Source organism: Rhopalosiphum maidis, chromosome 1 (assembly GCF_003676215.2).
Source record: "Rhopalosiphum maidis isolate BTI-1 chromosome 1, ASM367621v3, whole genome shotgun sequence".
Classification (NCBI taxonomy): domain Eukaryota; kingdom Metazoa; phylum Arthropoda; class Insecta; order Hemiptera; family Aphididae; genus Rhopalosiphum; species Rhopalosiphum maidis.
Genome location: NC_040877.1, coordinates 64,122,862 through 64,144,434, shown reverse-complemented (window position 1 = coordinate 64,144,434; position 21,573 = coordinate 64,122,862). Strand labels below are relative to the sequence as shown.

At 24.7% G+C, this 21,573-nt stretch overlaps 3 protein-coding genes across 3 annotated transcripts; 2 read left to right on the top strand and 1 right to left on the bottom strand.

Annotated features, from left to right (window-relative positions):
- Window positions 1-2,257: 2,257 nt before the first annotated feature.
- Window positions 2,258-4,379, top strand: LOC113560594. Its single transcript, XM_026966570.1, has 4 exons — window positions 2,258-2,412; window positions 3,780-3,932; window positions 4,026-4,163; window positions 4,243-4,379. The coding sequence occupies exons 1-4, from the start codon at window positions 2,283-2,285 to the stop codon at window positions 4,314-4,316; spliced, it is 495 nt and encodes a 164-aa protein (XP_026822371.1). The 5' UTR covers window positions 2,258-2,282; the 3' UTR covers window positions 4,317-4,379.
- Window positions 4,313-8,009, bottom strand: LOC113560593 (EEF1A lysine methyltransferase 2). Its single transcript, XM_026966569.1, has 5 exons — window positions 7,812-8,009; window positions 6,534-6,632; window positions 4,950-5,034; window positions 4,553-4,877; window positions 4,313-4,489 (listed from the first exon to the last, which is right to left on the bottom strand). Exons 1-5 carry the CDS (start codon window positions 7,865-7,867, stop codon window positions 4,395-4,397), a joined length of 660 nt encoding a protein of 219 aa, XP_026822370.1. The 5' UTR covers window positions 7,868-8,009; the 3' UTR covers window positions 4,313-4,394.
- LOC113560592 (testis-expressed protein 9-like) lies at window positions 6,822-7,841 on the top strand. The gene has a single exon (XM_026966568.1). It carries the CDS (start codon window positions 6,883-6,885, stop codon window positions 7,777-7,779), a length of 897 nt encoding a protein of 298 aa, XP_026822369.1. The 5' UTR covers window positions 6,822-6,882; the 3' UTR covers window positions 7,780-7,841.
- Window positions 8,010-21,573: the final 13,564 nt, after the last annotated feature.

The window sequence follows — 21,573 nt, the reverse complement described above, 5'->3', positions numbered from 1 at the left end:
CACATGAAAAAATATCGTCAAAACTCAATACTAGTCTTTCAAAAAAACATTTTATTCTTATGAAATTACTTATTTTTGTTAAAGTAATCACTACATAATATTTAAATCCAATTATTTAAAAGTTATAAATTACCAGCATTTAGTTGTAAGTATATATAAAAAAAAATAATAATAATAAATATATTAGGTTTTAGGTATGTACATATTATTGTGTAAAATTACTATTGTATTTACTTATATTTAATTATATTATTTACTCGGTCATTTTTACTGAATATTTTGTTATATTTACATAGGTAGTTTTGATAGCAATATATCATAGCTCAGCTCGATTGATTGGTTGAAATTGAATTCACATTATAGTTATTCAAAAATATAATATAATTAAATATTTATATAAGGGTTCGGAGGGTTCCCAAACTTTAAAATTTTGTAATTTATAACTGATGGATAAACGAAAAAGGAATGACGTTTTTTCTAATTTGACGGGAAAAGGTATTGGCAGAAAACGGAAAGTACATTTTTGGCGGAAACCAGCGACACCCCAATAATTATTTTGCCCAGACAATTTTTTTAGTTATTAATATCTATGTAGGTAAATTCAAAATAATTGTACACACTATAAATTTCCTAGAGATCTATTTAATAATTTTGTAAAATTAAGTAGGTTCGTACCAACATGGTGGCTGACTATACTATATATAGGTAGTGTAGGTGTGTCGTCGATAACTAAAATTATATTATTTAATATCTCAACGTATCTATACCTATAAAACTGTTCAAATGTTAAATTATAACTATATTATTTCTTTTGTTCGTCTTCAAAGTAGGTATATAAAAAAATATTTTTTTATGAGATAGGTTTTTTCTATATCCTTAACTTAAGCCTGCATACTATAGTTTTTTAATTATAATTCCAACCTTTCCTTTTCACCATCAATCATGAACTATGATTGATTTTTGTAATTTTTGCATGAACGAACATTAGTAGTTTAAGTTATTGAATTAACTTCCCGTTGCAAAATGGTTGTGTAAAAAAATTTTGAATATTATGGGTAGGTAGGTAACCTAAACTATGTTTAGATTTATTATGTATAACGTATGAATAATTGTACATTTTTGAGCTCAATGTGATAGGTTTCATAAAAGTATGTATTTATAAAAAAACGCCTTTAAAATAGGTGGGTAAATTATTTTTGTAGCTTAGATTATTTTAATAGTTTCTGGATTGAAATACAAGTTAGTAGTTACAAGTTACAATTCATTTTTAGTTATGAATCTATAATTTTTAGCATTAGGTACATTTGATTTTCTTTTTACGAACTAATACACTTTAAAATTTTTTTTTTTTATTTAAAAAATTTACAATGTATGCTAGTGAATCACAAATCACAATAAGCAAATATGATAACCTTAATGTAATATTTGCTTATTTTCTCACTTACTTGTTACTTAGTTGTAATTATAGTTAACATACTAAAAAAAAATTCAATCAAATTAGTGGAAAAACCTATCTCAGTCAAGTCAAATATCACCGATTAATAAAAATCATTTAAAACATTGCAACGTACACTTCTACCTAAATTATGTATAAAATTCAAAAAATTATTATTCGGCCATTTGTTACATAAAAAATTTATGATTAAACATTAAAATTGAACAATTTTACGCTAAGACGTATTTAATGTTTTTAGTTGTCGTGGACACCTATACACCAACTTTTAGATACAGAAATACAAATATATTTTAAAGTTTTTGTATGGCCATAAAATAATAAATTATTAATTATAATTATTCAAGGGCTTAAGCTACAGTGTACCTAAGAGTGTCATTTGCCGATTTCCATGTAATATTTGGCTAAATGTAGTCACGAAGATTGACAACAGTGTCATAATAATATATTATACCAATGATATTGCTCCCGATCACGCTCGTCGAAAATGTAATATCATTCAAATCGTGTTATAGGTTTATGTATATGCTATATATATATATATACAGTAACAATATATACCTACCTATATAATATAGTCAATCAAAACAATTGTTTCGACGAATGTATTAAAATTTTGAATTCTTATATGTAAGACTCAAGGTTTATGTCGAAATGTTCAGATAACGTGAGCGAAATATAGAACTATTATATAACCCATTTATGTGTATGTGTGTGTGTGTGTTTATGTACATAATAAATAATGGTAAGGGCGTGGGCGTTGCACGACAGGAAACGACCAAACCGACCCTTCCACCGCAGGACTTTGAGTTTTGGTCATTCTGCCAAAATGCGCGTTCTAAGCAGGATCTTGGTCGCGGTATGCGCGATTATTACATTGTCCTGTTGCGATGCCTCCTCTGTAGCACCGAGGGCCAAACGAGGTGTAGTTCCCGGTAACGCGGCCTCCAGGCCTAAAGGTATGTATATAATATATTATTATTAGTAGTATTGCATACATTACTATAATAATTATACTACTGTTGCAACAGCACACAGTATTGATAATAAACTTAAAAACTTTCAAAGGGTTTATAAGATTGGGTCAGTCTCATTTATCATTTTCGCCAGTTCCGGTGACCCCGACGAAATTGGAGTAAATGAAGTCCTTATCCCCCGAATGTATCGTTCACCATTGATATGTATTTATAGTCAAAAGTCTAGACTCTAAGCTTCTGTTATTATATATATATATATATATTATGCTCATGGTCTAGATTATAAAGGTTACATGCAACCGCGGTACCGCACCCGTTGATAAAATCTCTGATAGGCAGTCACGGTCACTAAAATATATTAATACTAATAGGTATTAAAGGTGTATTAAAATGTTTTAAACTAAAAATGCCTTAAAAATCGATATAATGCACTTAGATGTTATAAAAATGCGTGTTTAATAAAAAAATAAATAAAAATAATTTATTTATTCGTATGAATAGTATAATGTGTATACACTATTTACGGTTTATAGGTGACCCTAACTTTCTTGATTTAGTTTCGTTTCTTGTAAACTAATTGAGATTGTTTAAATTTAAATTTTCTTTTGTACCTATACGCAAAGCAATTGCGCTAACTTCTAAACTTCCGCTTTAAATACTTACTTATTAATTTCTATGATTAACTTTTAACATTTATAAAAATTTACAAACTAATCACAAAAAAATGAAATAAAAAAATAAAATGAAAATGTCAAAATACGCAAAATGAATTTTGGTACGTGTGATCTATCGACTGACTACCCACTATCCGGTGTGAATATTCGACGAAAACTTGTTTTTAAAAATATATGTACTTACGATTTAATATAATTATTAATTATTATTAAAATAATTAAGATAAAACATTGATAATATTTATTCTAAAAAGATTAGAAATGTACCAAGATACCACAGAGGAATGAAAATGATTGATTTTATAATTTTCCTGATATTGATTTTTTTTTTTAATACTTAAACAATAATAATAAACATATAAGCAAAAACAAAAAAGTAAAGCTAATATAATAATGGGACTCAAATATTTTAATTTTAGATTCTTTGATGTAAGTATAAAATTAATTTTGTGTTTTGTAAAACCCAATAACGTTTTATAACACTTAGAAAAACATTATGATTGCATTTAAATCTGTGCCCTGTAATTAAGTGCTTATAAATAAGCCTTTGTTAATTTATTGTCTACCGTTCTCCATGGGAATGTTTTAAAAACATATTACATAAGTACATTACATATTATTCAATATTCATTTTTCATTTCATGTAAGCACATCATTAATTATACTTGGTTTTAGACACTATTCGACGGTCTGAATGCCGTAACGATTACAACTGCAAGGCATGGCCGAAGACTTCGTGCGGCAAGGATCCGGTGGACGGACAACGGCGGTGTCTGTGCGCAGATCAAACGCATCCAATCAACGACGATTGCATAACATCGCCGCAAGGTAATGAGTAATAACTAATGGCGAGTTCGTTTTATGTAAAATGTCATATTTAAGTATACTAGCTATTTAGTACTCATCGACAACGGTTTACAGAACTGGGAATGCCTTGTGAACGAGACATCCAATGCATTCAGCTGGCACATTGTACGCACAACATTAGTGAAATAAATGCAGACGTAAAAATATGTCAATGTAGAGAAGAGTTTGCCGACGATGACGGGACTTGCAGTAGTGAGTGGAATGTTTGGAAATAGAGTTAGTTTAATATAGGTTATTTCAAAATGATTAAATTTATTAAATTATGTTGCAGGTGGTGTTCGAGCAATGGTATCCATATGTTTGGCGATTTTAGTTGCCGCTGTCTTGCAAAATAACCACAATTAAATAGCGTAGAGTTTATTGTAAAGAAAACCACAATAGTAAATTAATCAGCATCAAATAAAACATAATATTTTTCTTTTTTCATAATTTTTGGTAAAGAGTGGCTGACAATGTATTACCAACAGCTCCTCCAAACTGGAACGACGGAGTTGGTATAGTGTGAACAACTTGAAAGGCTTAAGGGAAAAACAATTTTATTCTTTATTAATAAATAAAATTAATAATAAATAACTTCTTACCATCGCCAAATTGTTCATTCAATTCTAGTTGTGTCCAGTTACAACTAACAATTAAAAACATTCCATTTGGTTGTAACAAGTTGATTATGTTTTCTTTGTACCGACTTCTCTTTTCTTTACTTTCATCGTCCATACTAATAACATCGTAAGTACCTTTATCCAAGACCAATGAAAATGTCGGTAAAGTTTTTACATCATCAGTCAAAAAGTCAAATTCCTTTAGTATTATATTTTCTATTTTTTGATCTTTAACTATTGAATTTGCTAATTTTACTGCAGGCGCTGAATAATCTATGCCGTACAGATTGGAAAATCCTAATTTAGCCTGATTACAATTGTTATTTTTTAACAACGCTAATTATTACACATATTTATAACAAAATAAAAATATAATTACTAATTGAGTTAAAAGTAATGCATTTCCACATCCAACATCTAAAATGGGATCTTCTTGACTAATTTTACAGTTTGATTGTATACACCTATAAAAAAAATAAACGAATATATTTTGAATAAATAATTTATTTTTTTAATCTATGAAAATATGAATTGGTTATATACATTTGAAAATTCGAGCATTAATTTATACATATGCATTGTATTAATAATTAAAATATAGATGACTAAACAAATTAAAGTTTAAAAAGGATAAGCTTTTCACTTATGTATTTATATAATCAATTTAAATAATCATTATCCTTATTATTTTTTTATACATTTAAAATTCCCATTGCTTAATATTTTAGATACCTCTGATATACAAAAATAATGAATTTCATGGAAAACATACAAGAGAAACTTAGTAACTTTTTTAGAATAAAACTATAAAATAAGAAACTAAGATAAAATGTTAATCTTTTAAATATATTTAAAATTTAAATTAATCTCACTATGAGGTAATTAAAAACTACTTAAAACATACACAATTAGAATAAATGTATATTTTGAAGACCAAAATAGTAATAATTCAGTTTAAAACCTGAATGTGAATGTGAAAAATACTAAAAAAATTATATGTAATCTAGTTATTTAAATAAATTTATCTTTATAGATATATTTTTTAAATTAATGCGGTGTGTCAATTATTCAAGAGAAAATTCAAGAAAGATAGTAAAAAACATTCTCTCACAACTAAGATGCTATTAGTAAAATAGAACATACAAGTTTATGTGTTAAATTATTTATAACTTAAGACTTAAGTTAACATAGGTATATTGCATCTATCATGAATACATTTTGTAATTTTAAATTTTAACAATTATAATATAATTAAAATTTAGATTGGATGGCAAAATATGTCAATACTAAGAATATTGAGTTATTGAAGTAAGAAAAATATTTTACACCAATATTTAATTGTTGAAAATTACAAGAACTTTCTGCTTTATTAAATTTACTTTTAAAATACAACAAGGACGAATTCACGAATTAGTCTACTATTTAATGAGACATATTCGGAGGTTTCATAAAAAGTATACTTGGAGAAGCTTTAATTTATCACCATCACTATACTTTTATAGTTAAAATATAGGTAATTGAGAACAAAAAACTATGAACATTGTTGTATTTAAAATGTAATATATTTTTAGGCCAATGAATTATTGAAATCTTTCAATCTTGCAATTAATTTTTTGTTTCTTTATACCATTTAAAAATCCTAAACCATAGAGTTAATTATTTTTAAAAACTTAAATATACTTTACTAAGTTATATTTTTTCCATAAGTAATTAGTCTTATTTAAAAACTTGTGTTCTATCGTTCAATGATTGAAAGGCATTTAGTTTTAGTATTTTACATACTTGGCATCACAAATATCTTTATATTTTATTAGTGTAGATTGGTATTTAATAATTTTTAATCATCATTTAAGATAGTGCTTTATTGTCATTCTTATACTTCAATAGGCACATCTCTAAATAGTTAATATTTTTTTTTTTTTTGCTTAATTTTTCTGCATACAATGTTTAGCTCCACACTTACTTGATCATCTTTAATCCTATACTATGGCCAAACCATTCAGCACCAGGGTCGCCAAAGTTTTTAAAATTGTCCAATTCTACATTGTAAGTATCATTCCAACTGAAATTTAAAAGAAAATAATGTAGATACTCATTTTTTTATATGTATTATAAAGTTTGGAATTACAAAAACATTTTTTTGGTAGCACTGCAAATTGATAATGCCATAGTTACCATAATCATTAGGACAATGAATAATGTAAACAAAGCAATATTTTTTTTTATGTATTTACTTAATTTTTATTTTATTAATTTAAAATGAAATAATATCGATTATAATTAATTTTAATAAAAAATAAGTAATAAAATAGATGATTAAATTGCAGCGGGGTTTTAAATATATATTAAGTTCAGAAATTATGGCTCGCATACCAAAGGAACAAGGGGAAATATCAAAAAATGAAGAAGTACTACAAATGAAGTATGAGGAAAACAACAAGATAACAAAAAAATTTATGGATGAAATCAATGAAATGAAAAGTAAGATAGACGATTATGATAAGCATAGTACACCAGATGTTAAACATAAATCAAAACCAATTAGATCTTCAGAATTTAATACATTTATGAAAATTATTGACAATGGCGATACTATTGAAGAATTTAAGACTGTTACAAGTAAAGAAATAACTATCAAAAACTATGTACTACAAAAAGAAATTGATCGTTTAAATAATGAACTAGTGAAAAAAGATGATTTAAATGATCATTTACAAGAAGAAAATAAAAAACTAACTGAGGAAAAAGACAAATATGTTCATCAAGTATCGTTACTCAAAGAAAAAGTAAGGAAACATGATAAAGAGGTTGAAAATTTAACGGGAACATTGAAAATTAGAGATTCTGAGGTGAACAGAATACTGAAAGAAATAGGATGTATAGAAAGAAAATTTAAACATGAACAAATCATACATGAAAAACAAAAATCAATTTTTATAAAAACTTCAGATGAGAATAAACAGCTAAAAGAAACTGTAAAAAAGCTAGAAGCCGCACATAAAGACTCCGAAGAAAAATTTACAAAAGCATTATCTAAGAACGACGATGTCTTGGCAAAATGTATTAGAGAAAAAGATGTGCTAATTACAGGATTCAGAAAACAATTGGAACTAATAGATTCGCTGAAGAGACAAAATGTTAGAACAAAGTTACAAGAAGAAATCAATATTTTAGAAAATGAATTTAGTAAACTTTTAGAGGGTAAATAAAATTATTTATTAAATAACAAAAATTCACTTACTATTCCTCTGTAGCTAAATTAGGTTTGTCTTGAGAACTATTCTTATTGAAGCTCATTTTTAAATACAAATATGAATTAAGAATTTAAAAAATAATAAAAATATTTTTTGTTTACACTTTATATTACCAATTTCTCATTTACAATGTTAATTGTTTAGTTATAAGATTAATTTTAAATTGAATACAATATTTTTGAAAATAAATTATAACTAATTTGTTGTAAATAATTGTTATCAGTAAATGTGTAGTTTTTTTTTATAATCTGTAAAATGATATTAAAGATTGTTTATAGTTTTGTTTATAGATGGCGCACTAACAATAACAATTATAATTATAATAATATATTAAAATACAAAATATCCAACTATATTATTTAAGCAATAAATATGTTTATATTTTGTAATTATATTAAAACGGTATAAAACATATAGCTGTATTGTCTATTTAAGTACCTATGAATAAAAAAGTAATTAAATACTAACAAATTCAACTTTTTACCCGTTTAAAAGCCTGATATTGTCTTCGTTTTTTTGCACTATCCTCCCATAATAATAGTAAAAACAATACCAAAAAAGGTGAGTAAGTGAATACTGTTCTGCTCTACAGACCTATAGTAGATGTCAATTGGGTCACTAATATTCGATGTCAAACTATATTACTAAGTTCATATATTGACTATATTAATTCAAGATATGTTATTTGATACCTATTGCTTATTGGCTATTGATATTTGCTATTAAAGTAATTTATTTTACTAGTAATATTAAGGTAGATTGATTCAATATTTTAATTTATTTTATTAATAATAGATACATACTTATTATAATAATATATAATATTAATATCATATTATTGTTAATTGTTATTAACTCTCACCTTGAATGCGTTCGAATTAAAGAAAAATAATATAATTAGCATCGTCACTTATCGTTTAAATAGGTATGTAATTTTGTCTAAATTTGAATTTCAAATATCTAAAATAAAAATGGTAAAATGTCGATAGTAATTTAGTACAAAGTAGATACAATTTGCTATTATAAACCATCTTCAAAGTTGAAAATCGAAACATTTTATTAACTAATCATTGTATAGGTATATGACAAAAAAAAAAAAAAAAATGTAGAACAAATACGTTTACTATTGTGCTCAAAATTTAAAAAAAATGGACAAGTTGATACCACTCTGTATCTCTGCTAATAAAGAAGTTGTGGTCGGTGTGGAGTAGGACATCGTAATAGATTCTCTAAATTTAAATTCAATAATAGGTACAATACCTATGTCTTATATCATTGTATATTTGTTTACGAAAAAAGGGTTTGAGTGAAGACAATTAGCCTAGCTAAGATATTTTATATTATGTTTATATTGCTATTAATAATCCTGCACCAGGGAACATTTTAGAAAAACATTGTGGGAACTATTTACGTTATAACTTAAAAATTGAAAATGATTGAACTCAGTTAACCGTATTCATTAAGTCCTATTTGTTAGAATATTTTTTTTACTTGAAAAATATTAATTATTATAATATTTTCATGGTATTTAACTATTTATTACAATAATTATTATGCATGTCAATTTATTTAACCATGATAATATTTATACAATCTATATCAGTGGTCGGCAATATTTTTGGGATTTCAGACCACATTCACAAATTAAGAAAAGTTCGCGAACTAAACAAAAATAAAAATGTTATATTTTTAAATTATTTATTATGAAAAAAATTTAAAAGACTGTCTAAAACTTTATAAATAATAAAATGTATAAAAAAAAATTTGTCGTTGCCGACTAATGTAGATCTATATCATCATATATAAGGTTGTCTATGGCGTAGGACTATACCTACTATACCTTTACAATAGAATATTTAATTTTTGTGGTACTAGATAAATCATTCAAACAATGCATGTTATACTGGCAGCTTTAATACCTATAAAAAGGAAATCATTCTTCAACATCATAATAAAAATTTTAATTAATCGTGGGTAAACCTAATTACAATTAATTAAAAACACATATGAGGTAATTAAATATATTTAAGTACATAGTATAAGTATATAAAAATAATATATAATAATATAACTGCAATCTATCTAGTTATTGACTAATTTATTGACTCGGACACTGCAGTAATGTATCAATTTTTTCAATCTATTCCAAAAAAAAATTATATCGCTTTAAGATTATGATTTTTTTAAATTGCATTTTTATTTATATAGCCGCCATAAAAACCGAACCTTGTGTACATAATTTAGAGCACAACATAATATAGTGATTTTGTGTATAGAGCAAACAAAATGTCGCCATTCGCCGAAACGATGGTCGCATAAGTTACGAGTTATAGTAAAGTTTTTTATTTTACTGTTGTAAAGTTTTTATTTTATACATTCTAAACATTGTTTATTCCCCTTATAGGAAGAACCGAAGCATTAGATGTGCTACATGCACGTATAGCTGTCCTGTTAACACGTTCGAATGAATTATCATTGGTCGAGGCGTTTTGAATACGGATGGAGAATATATATAATAATAAAAATCCCCATTCGGACTGTCCAAGTTTTTTTTTTTTTTTGATTTCGGTTTTTCTCCTATACTCAAGGGTTTCGTACAAACCTCCGCTTACCCCCGACTGATATATAACAACGTGTATGAAATATTTTATAGCGCTTCAAAACTGATATATACAATTTTCTCCTGACGCCTTCGCATGTGAATACGATATCCACCCCTTTTTCGCCCTCTGCCGACCCTACCCCTCTCTTTTCTTTCCTTGTTTTTACCCTACGGTAATCCCCCAAGATGCACGAAAGTACAAAATATTGATGCCATCGCCGGACCCTTAGAATATTCAATTGGAATTGAGGCGTAAACATGTCCTCACTGTACAATATCGTGTTGTACTGCAGTAGCCGTACACAAACTGACAGACGAAGTACGATCTTTATTTTATTTTTATTTTTACGACGTATTCGAATGAAAAAATATATATTGATGAATATTAAATGAATATAAAATAAAAAAATATTTGTAGTGATTTTTTTTTTTGCTTTAAGATATTGCAGAAAAACTATGACTGATGTATATAGATATAATATTGTGCCAGGTATAGGAATATAATTGGTGGAGTATATATTATACCAACTGTATGTACTAAATAAGTCTCTTTATATTGTCTATATTAAAACAAATTCATTAAGTTATGATATTGTTTTATTGCAAGACCAGACCGTGATGTCTATATTAATTACAAGATTTTTTCTGAAAAGTTTTTTGAGAAAAACTTTTGTCTCCACTGTTACAATTTTGTTATTTATAATATATGGGTATCTATATACTTACTTTCATTATAATTGACAATAACATTTTATTTTATCAGCGTAGATGAATGATTAGTCAAAACACCGATCAATAATTCCATTTAATTAGAGACGGGAAATCAAAACGAGCTAATTCTATTTTCTCCATTTCATAACACGATTAACTACACGAGAATTATTATATGATATGCATTGTACATAAATTATACCGCAATAATGCAAGGTAAACTGTTTTCTATTAAATATTAAATTATCACATAGAATTAAGTCTTCAATTTAGGTTTAATTAAATCCCACCAATGAATAATAGATATATTTGCTTGTTTTGAGAAACGTAGAAAACAAATGATAGTTACAGCTGATTAAAAAAAAATAATAATAATAAATATCGACCTAACAAAACTCAATTTATATATTAGTTTTTCACCGTTCTTTATTTCTATTGGTTTTTAGTTTTTATAATAATTGTTTATCTTATATACTTAATCAGTATGTTAAAAATCACATTTATAATACGATTATATTATATCATTAGCATGCGTTTATTTTAAATACACATACGAACATTAAATTATGTACTTTAATACTAAGTTGTTTAAGTTTAAGTTTATAATATCTCTTATTAAATGTGAATTTAGAATATGATTAACTTTAAGATATTCTAGCTCTTTTTTATGTATAGGTGTATGATAAATATATCACATGAAACTTTTCTGAAATGTATATACTTTATTTTTTAATGGAAAAACTGCTGTGTAACCATTTAATTTAAATGGTTCAATATAATTTATTGTTATGTTTATTTATGGCGGCTACTTGACATTGGTTAGAAAAGGTGTATAACTTTATATATTTTAATTATAATCTTTTTACGTAGTAAACGAGAGTAATTGAGCATTTGAAAAGTACAAATTTCTTAAAAAAAAAAAAATGTATTCAGTTAAATTAAATTGTTGTATTTTTTTTTAAATATGACTATAATATATGAGTATATTTTTCGATTTTAATATATTTATCATACTATGGTTGTGTATGAAATTTCAAATCATATATATCACAATACAAGTTTTATCAGTGATGAGAATCATAATTTCTAAAAATTAAAATTATTTTCAGTTTTTTGGTAAGTTTAGTAAAAAAAGTACTAACCACTGTAATTAATAACTATTATTTATTATTAAGGCAGAATACAAAAAAATATCAAAATATAACGATGTTTTGAAACAATTTTTCGGTTAGGAGAATTTGTTTCAAAGTATAAAATTTTTATCCCCAGTCTTATGAGTTAAAATGATAAAATTAATAGACTGAAATGAATGTTTGCATGAATACTGAATAGTTGTGTATTATATATATTATATATAATTTTGATTAGTGCTTCTGAAATATTAAGGGTATAACTAAAAGGCTATAATATTTGATTGAATGTAACGATGAGTATACCTACAATAGTTGTAAGTTTGAGTCTATTTCTAAAAAATATACAAGATTTAATAATCAATAGATATAATATAGCTGCAGAGGTATATAACTTAAAGAATGCCTTATATAATGACATTCGTCGAAGAAATAGTGAAAATGTTTTTTTCTTTTTTTGGTTATTCAATTCAGAATTTAATAAATCCCTTACAATGAAATGATATTTCCTATTTCGCATCCAACATGCTGGCCACAACGGTATTACGAAACACACCATTTTACGACTTGATCAGATGTTTTCAATATTCCGTCCGAGTTACGACTACAGGTAACCGTAAAACTGTATTGCCCCTATATGTTCTTTTTTTTCACTATAAAAACTCGTAATTCCACAATTCATTTTTCTTTTTTGGTTCCCCGCTCACTTCACTCGTAGAAGTCATGCTTTTTCCACACGCACCAAAAAATTTAAATTATTACGACGCGTATGTAAGTGCATGGGCGTGGTTTTTATTATACTTTGTACAAGAAAGGGTCCCGAGGGTCATACCTTTTCGCTTATCGAAAACAAATCAAGCTGACCACATGTGCCTCGAGCACAGCACCCTCTTTTTGATCCGCAGTGTACGCATAATGTTATATTATATGATATATCCATGCGGACGTTGTCCATTTTTCACTACCCTCATCTCAGAATGACTATGTCTATATATACGTATATGTAGTTATACAGAGTATAATATTTATTCAAAGTGTTAGACAGAATTTGATTCCATCGTTATTAGTACTTCTAAAATCAATCTTGATCTTATTATACTCACTAAACTTGATGATTAAATTGTTATTATTTACATCATAGTTTTTCGTATCTGTAATTTATGTGTTTAATCTAATATTTAAATAATTATTCATTAATATATTGATTCTCTATAAATAGATTAATTTATCATTTTTAATTATTATTTAAGTTAAACAATTTTACAAACAGGATATTTCACAGGCAATTTTCTGTATATGCACAAACATTAACGTATATCGGCTGTATCATTTTATTATTTTTAGAGTTATAATTAAAGCTATAAGATAAAATATATTTTATGAAAATGAAAGACGTCTCAAATTTATTTTAGTATTATTATAAAATAAAAGGTGTATATATTTGTAAAATTAAATGTCTCAAATTACCTACTTAAAAATTTAGCAGACCCTCGTATGAATTGTTGTTATCAATATAATTTTTATAAATATTGTCTTACCTCTAAATTCATATTAGAATTATTTATAATTATAATAATCGATCTACACTGCATCAACATATTTTAATGAATTTTCAATATAATTTCGTACATAACAATCAATAATGATATGGAGCTAATTGAAATAATATATTATATAATATATATCATACATTTTATTGGACTGATAGCTATTTATTGTACATATTATATATCATGCGAGATATGTTTGGAGAAATTTGAAAGACAATATTTACTTTAAAACTTTTCTAATACTCTTTCTCGAGTGCTGTAATGCATGCTGACGTAAATGGTAAAGATATAGGTTATTTTAGTATATATACTTTATTGTTTAAACTTTAAAGCTTCAAATGAATAACTATAACACTATGATAGTTTACGTAATAGGATATAGGTGATCATGTATAATAAATAATGATATATGTGTTGTTTTATAATTATTTTTAAATTTTATAAATCATATACATAGGTCATTTTACCTAATTGTCTAGTAGGTATAACTCAAAAACTTTTTATTGTTTATATTGTTAAATCAATTAGGTAATAACTATCAATAATTTTTTATATACCTCCAATGTATTGTTTACATATTTAAAATTATTATTGTGATAATAACATAATTATATAAAAGGTTCACGTAAAAGGGATTTCATAAACAACACGTTTTTATTGGTTGATATATTACCTTATGCTTATAGTATGTAGGTATAGTGAGTTTCGCTTAATGTGATCACCATAACATGATAATTGAATCATTTTAAAGAACATTCTAATCGTTTTAATGGTATTACAAACTTTCACTAAAAATAAACAAGAGTTGTTTTGAACATTTTAAAAGGAGCTATTTAAAAATACGGTAATAACTAGGGCTGTGAATTTAATGCACTAAAAAACCTTAAGAAATACATTTAAAATGTCAAAAAAATTCAATAAAATAGGCAATACTAAAATATAGCATGTAGTAACAGATGAAATATTTATAATATAATATGATACCTACCACCAAAGGTGAGATCATTTGTTTTGAGGTCTTCAATAACATTTTACATAACTTTATAAACATATTAATATAACAGCTAGTTAATTTATTGTCATGAAGTTTTTCACTTATACTTAAACTTAAAATGTTTATATTTAATATAATCTATTATCAACCAGTTATTTTAAAAACATAGATGTATATGGCGTATTTACAACAAAGCTTATTACATTATATATTTATATTTATAACTTTATAGTCAAATTATAAAATTAAATCGAGCCTTCTGTTCTTATTTGCTTAATCATCAACCCTTGTGGGGGGTGCACTCCCCCCCATAATTACGCCACTGGATTAAAGTAACAGGTTACACAATTATAAAATATTGGGCTACTTAAAATAATCTGTAGTTAGATATTCTTTGAAAATAATCACGATATAAATTTAACTAATAAAAAAATGATTTTAGTTTACAAAATAAAGATTTATATGGATTTAATAAAATGTTCCTATTCATTAATGGAATGTTAGGAAAACTATTATTTTTCATCTCTTTTATATAATAATAAAAAAGAAAATATCTATAGCTCTTGATAAAGGCTTAACGAAAAAATTGTAGCGGTCTTATAATCTATGTAGAGGTACCTATAATATAGCTAATAGGTATATTATTTAATTTTTATACAGCACGTGTTATGCACTTTTAAATTTATTATAACTTATTATTAGTTTAAGTTGAACTGGCTGTTATAAATTATATTATTAACAATAATATATTTAATTATATATAAAATTATAAATTAAAATCAAATGGGGTTTTTTTTTTTTGTAAAAATATGTTTTGCTTTAAACTGTTTGATCAGATATGGAATGATATAGCGACTAGGAACATAGCTATATATACCTATAGGCCTAGGAAAATAGGTAAATTATTAAACCTATTGTTCTGAATTTAAAACAATTATTACAATCTATAATTGGTTAGCTGTATTGAAGTGTTTAAATGTATTTATCTTATTTTTGTTCAATAACTTGGGTGTTGTCACCATGTGCGACAAAATATCAATTACACTAAAAATTGGCATAGTAGCATAATAACGCTGTAAATGTTTTCAAAATAAACGAGATTGTTTATAGTTTAGAAGACTAATGGAGTGTAAAAAAAGAACGTCCCCTCTTTTCTCGTTATTATACTAAAAGTAACTTAATTTGCAAAGGGATGACGGGAGGTTTTTTCTTTCGAAAAGTAAATGCAGAGTTTGAGGAGGTGGATAGGTTAAAAAAAACATTATTAGGGCGTATAATTTATTACTGTACTTGTAACACGTTTAATATAGAAATCAAAAAAAGTTATGAAAACCTTTGCCAATATCGAAGCCATTTGTATATAAGCAGGGGTGGTTCTTTTAAGTTATCAAGGATATAAAAAAAGAACAAAAAGAAATAATAAAATTGGCTGCTTTTGCGACAGTCTTATCGGTATAAAAAAAGTTTTGTATTAAAAAGTTAGCATCCAATAAACAATGTAGAAAGAACGGCGTAAATTGATGTTTTTTAATTTTCTGTTTTAATACAATATCCCTGCCAGAAGATTTCTTCTCTCTGTTTTTTCCATTTGTTTTTTTTTATTTTTATATTGAACAATATTTTTTATTTATATTTTTTATTTAGAAGAACAAAAACTGAAACACAAATGGTCTTTGAATTTGTTTATACTATTGATATACATTTACGATATTTAACAGTATAAAATATAAAAAATGGTCGTTATGATATTAATGTAATGTACATTTTTTATTTTTTTAATAAACATTTTCATTTGTGTTAAAAAGGAACCTCGTAGTGTACCTTACCTATATTTTAACAACTGTGATCATTAATTATTTAGAATAATACGCGGATTTCAGTTTCCATTCCCGGTTTTCTAAGTATAGGTATATATAATATCAAAAATGTAATATATTATATACCTATAGTTGACCTACAATAAAGTGTGTAGTTTTTATTGTCTCTCCTCTCCCTTTTATATTGACGTGTTTCGAAATTTGTAAGGGGTAAATTATTTGTTTGGTTCATTATATCGTATCCGTTATGACACACTATTATACCTACTCTATATTTATAGGTATATCTTCGCATAAAGGCAGACAGATGTTTTTGACGCCAAATTAGGGCAAACAAAATTACCATTTAGGGGATCCGATCCCATATACGTAGGTATTCATCTTGTAATCGTATTCTATATGTATTTTCGATACATATTGCATCGTTTTGATAGTGTTACGATATCAAATATTATGTAAGTACAGTTAAATCTATAACAGTACACCGTAAATGATTATTACTATTATTATTTTCAAAAATATCAATGGCATACAAGGCATACAAATGTATTATTATAATATTATACCAACAATATACAATAATAGAATGAAAACGGCGTAATGAATGTGTTATGATTCATAATGATTGTTAAAAGATGGCACGTAAATAATTACGATATATTTTTTTGCTATTTTCTCGTATGTCGTATACATTAGTGTAGAAAATAATACGTTCAAAAATACATATGAAAATTACATATATTACATATTATATAAAATACACCTATAACGTACAGTAAGATATATGTATAGACGTGGTGGTTGGCATGAATGTATTCTACTTCCAAATGTATTTCGTTTATCATGTTACATTTTATATTTATAATTCACATAGAAATTATTATGACTCGTTGCTTTAGTGTTGTGTTCAACAATAAATAATAACAATTGTATGGTCAATGCTGGGTATCAGATTAGAAATAAATTATTGCATTATTGCAATATATTAGGTACCTAATATAATGATACTAATATTATATAACATACATAATAATATCGTAAGTATATACCCACGAATAATTAATATTAATATTAACTAGCAAAGAGTGTATATATATATAATGTATTCAATGGAAATCGGTTATATTATACAAGCTCGCGAGAGAATATTAATTTGTTTGTTATAATCATATATTTATAATATAGGTATACATTTTATTTTGTAAACAATTTTTCGATAATGCAGTAATTTTATACATCCAAGAGTTCACTTTATTAATTGTTTTTATCTTAATTTTAAAACTGACTTATATATAATCAATTATTTCCATTGTATATTATTAATTATTATAATATTTTGAAGGGGAAAAATAAAATAAATGTAATCAATGACAGATTTAAAAATTAAATGATATAATTTTATATTATTTACACGATGATTATCTATTATATAAATATATATATTTTTAGTTTAAAACTATTTGATATATTTAATTAATTCAAATTAAATGTGATACAATTAATGTACAGACGTACAGTATCATAAAAAAATATCGAAATAATGATTTCTAAAACTAGAAAGTATTTTTATAATATTCTGTGTACAAAGCTGAACAAAATTAATATAGGTATGAGCTTATAAATAATTTTTACTGTTTTAGTTAGTTTATAGATATAAAATTGTTTGCCGGATCATAACTTTTTTAAACTCTGTTCTAAAGAAACAATTTTAATTTAATTTCTACAATAACGCTGTTAGTTTCCTGGATATTATTGTATGTATATACATGTATATTATATGTATAGGTGTACGGTCTCTGATATAATTTATTATTTTTTTTCTCGTTTAAGTTTTTATTGTAATATATTGAATAGAAAAAATTGACTCACTGAAATATATTATAATTACTACATAATTCATACAAATAATAAATGATAAAATGTACCAATGTTTAATTTTTTACATTACACAAAGCTTATGTAAGGACAAACTATTTATATAAACACGACTATAAATAATATTAAATTTATCTACATATATATATATATGTGATCTATTATGATGGTAAATTAAATTAAGTTAATTCAATTTTGAACGATACTACTACTAACCTATACATATAATACGCCTCCTAAAATATAATATTACGTATAATATTTTTTATTATAATAGAATAATCATTATACTTTAATAATTTAATTGGGATAGATGTGGCTTGTAAATCGTCTATAATTTGTTTTTTTGTTTCGTAGTTTTTGTTCGTTTTTCATACATAGTAGATTTATATGATATTTATACATTCGATTAGATTTATGAGTGAACTGTGGCAAATGCTAACGAACTAAAATTTATAATTTTCGTTAATCTATTCAAAGCCATAAAAATGATATATAGTTTATGTAAAAAACAAGTTGAATGATTTTTATCGCACGTAGTTATTATAAATATATAACATCACATATTATATACTATCTCGTCATATCGGGTAATGCATTTATGAAATCAAAAACAGTTATTAGAATAAAAATCAAATTTGAAAAATGTAGGGGACATTGTTAAATTAGTGACTTTTGAATCCCCACTATTTAGTAATGGTATATTATTATAACTGAATACAATAGTATGACATGTCAATGATAACACACAAAAATTGGAGGGATCCACCCTCTATATAATATTTTTTAATTAACAACAGAATACTTCATGGTGTATTAAAGGATTTATTATTAGTCGAGATCACTTTAATATAATATACATTAGATTATATTTTAATTTAACTGTTATTTTAAAATTATATAATCCTCCTGATTTCATTAACATAATAATATTATGAAAATATTAAGCTTAATAATTAATTACAATATATATATTTATAAGTAATAGTATATATAACTGTAATAGTAAATATACCAATAATGTGTGTTCAGGTATTATAGTATAGCGCAGTCATCATTATTAGATTATATGGTGCAATAATGTGTGTAAATATAATTAGCATTTATAAAATATGTATTATAAATGCTGCAGTTTAAACTATATGTACGATATACATTATAATATTTATATATAGTTTAATAATTATTGAATTCAAATAAAATTTATCTAAAATAAAATAAATAAAATATCTATATTTTTGGGGTAAATAATGTATACCAACTAATTAATATAATATATAAAAACTGAAAATAAATAATCATAAACTATCACAGAATAATAAAGTTATATAATAGATATACGTATTTAGGTAAATTTAAATATTAAATTTATATAATTAAATACTAAAAAAGTATAATAATTAATAATGATACAGTTGTAAAAAGTTATAAAACAGTGTACTAATTATTGCTACAGGTACTGTTTATAAAAACACGACATTTATTTATATTATATTGATAAATATAATATATAATATATAATATTATTTATATATATAGAAGTATAGGACATAGGTACACATGTATATATATATTATGATTATAATATATTATATTTTATTTTTTATTTAAATTTTAAATGATAAATTATTTTAGGTAATTTATTACATGTACCTATAATAGTACTTATATTTGATAATTATATTTATTACTCCAAATAATATATATATATCTATATAATCAAAAATAAAAGATTAAAGCTATATTATATACCTAATACCTATATTAATGTTTTAGATTTGCTCTGCTGCAACTTACTTGAATAATGTATTTTATGATCAGTATGTTTTTATTTTGTAAGCTTACACCGCTATATATATACCCACAAACGTAAAATCAAGTTAAATAAAATTGTTTTATTTTTTATCATTATCATTTATTATTTATGAAATTTGTGAAACTATATACATATATTTTATATACTATTATCTATTGTGATATCGATTTTATAATGGCAACAAACACATTATTATTAATATTAAATATGAATATTATTTATCAATGTTAAGTGTAAATATATATGTAACATTAATATAATATAAGAAGCACGTAGTCGTTTTAAAAAGGGGAATAATGAAAAATGACTGACGAATTTTCGTGATGATTGTATGATGTATTATGTATATATATATTTATATATATGTATATATACCATCATATACGCTTGACTTGTTTTTTGGAGGGGTGTGATCTTTGAAATCCAATTCATTCAATTTTAACGTTTTCATAGTCATTTTTAAAATATATAAAAACAATCTTTATTGAATATATATATATATATCTACGCCATATTAAAAAAAATGTATATATAATTTATATTTACCGCAACTATTTACATAATAACTTATAAGTACATTTATCTATGATACATATAGGTACCAATAATATATTAGACATTTTAATGACAAATCATTGTTGGAAATTATGAATCATTTCTGACCATTATTATGCTTATATATAGGTAATGCACGTGTCTTATATTATCTGAATGAGAATAATATAATAATATATAAAATATAAAGAGGTATGAAAAATATTGCAAATTTGCAACTATAATAATCATGTTCCTATTATAAATATGCATATATAGTATACCGTATATGAATACTATTATATTACATATATATATATAGTATAAATGCATCGTTTACCTTATTGGCACCTTTACCTAAGACGCCTTATTATAAGTATAAATATATATTTATATATTATAATTAGTATTTGTATTACATATAACCTTTCGGTTATTGTTCAATGTATATAACTATATAAGTATATAATATTTATATATACTTATCTACCCAAGTATTATGAAATATATAGCTTTATTGTAAACCACAGCATTTATAGGAATATAGGTATATTTATTGGTATATATATATTTATATACAGTGTGTTCAAGCTAAGAGGCATACCACTAAGTATTTTAGTTGGATGATCTAGTATTGAAATGGGGTTATCGCTGAATAAAATAGAGTACTTAAATACACATTTTCAGATAAATGTCAAACTTTTAACCCGTTTGATACGT

Excerpts from the sequence above, each read along its gene's own strand:
- LOC113560594 (XM_026966570.1), top strand. The coding sequence starts at position 2,283 with ATGCGCGTTCTAAGCAGGATCTTGGTCGCGGTATGCGCGATTATTACA. Across the intron at positions 2,413-3,779 it reads CGCGGCCTCCAGGCCTAAAG|ACACTATTCGACGGTCTGAA; the intron begins GTATGTATATAA and ends ACTTGGTTTTAG. Across the intron at positions 3,933-4,025 it reads TTGCATAACATCGCCGCAAG|AACTGGGAATGCCTTGTGAA; the intron begins GTAATGAGTAAT and ends AACGGTTTACAG.
- LOC113560592 (XM_026966568.1), top strand. The coding sequence starts at position 6,883 with ATGATTAAATTGCAGCGGGGTTTTAAATATATATTAAGTTCAGAAATT.
- LOC113560593 (XM_026966569.1), bottom strand. The coding sequence starts at position 7,867 with ATGAGCTTCAATAAGAATAGTTCTCAAGACAAACCTAATTTAGCTACA. Across the intron at positions 5,035-6,533 it reads ATAGGATTAAAGATGATCAA|GTGTATACAATCAAACTGTA; the intron begins GTAAGTGTGGAG and ends TTTTTTTTATAG. Across the intron at positions 4,878-4,949 it reads CATTACTTTTAACTCAATTA|GCTAAATTAGGATTTTCCAA; the intron begins GTAATTATATTT and ends AATTGTAATCAG.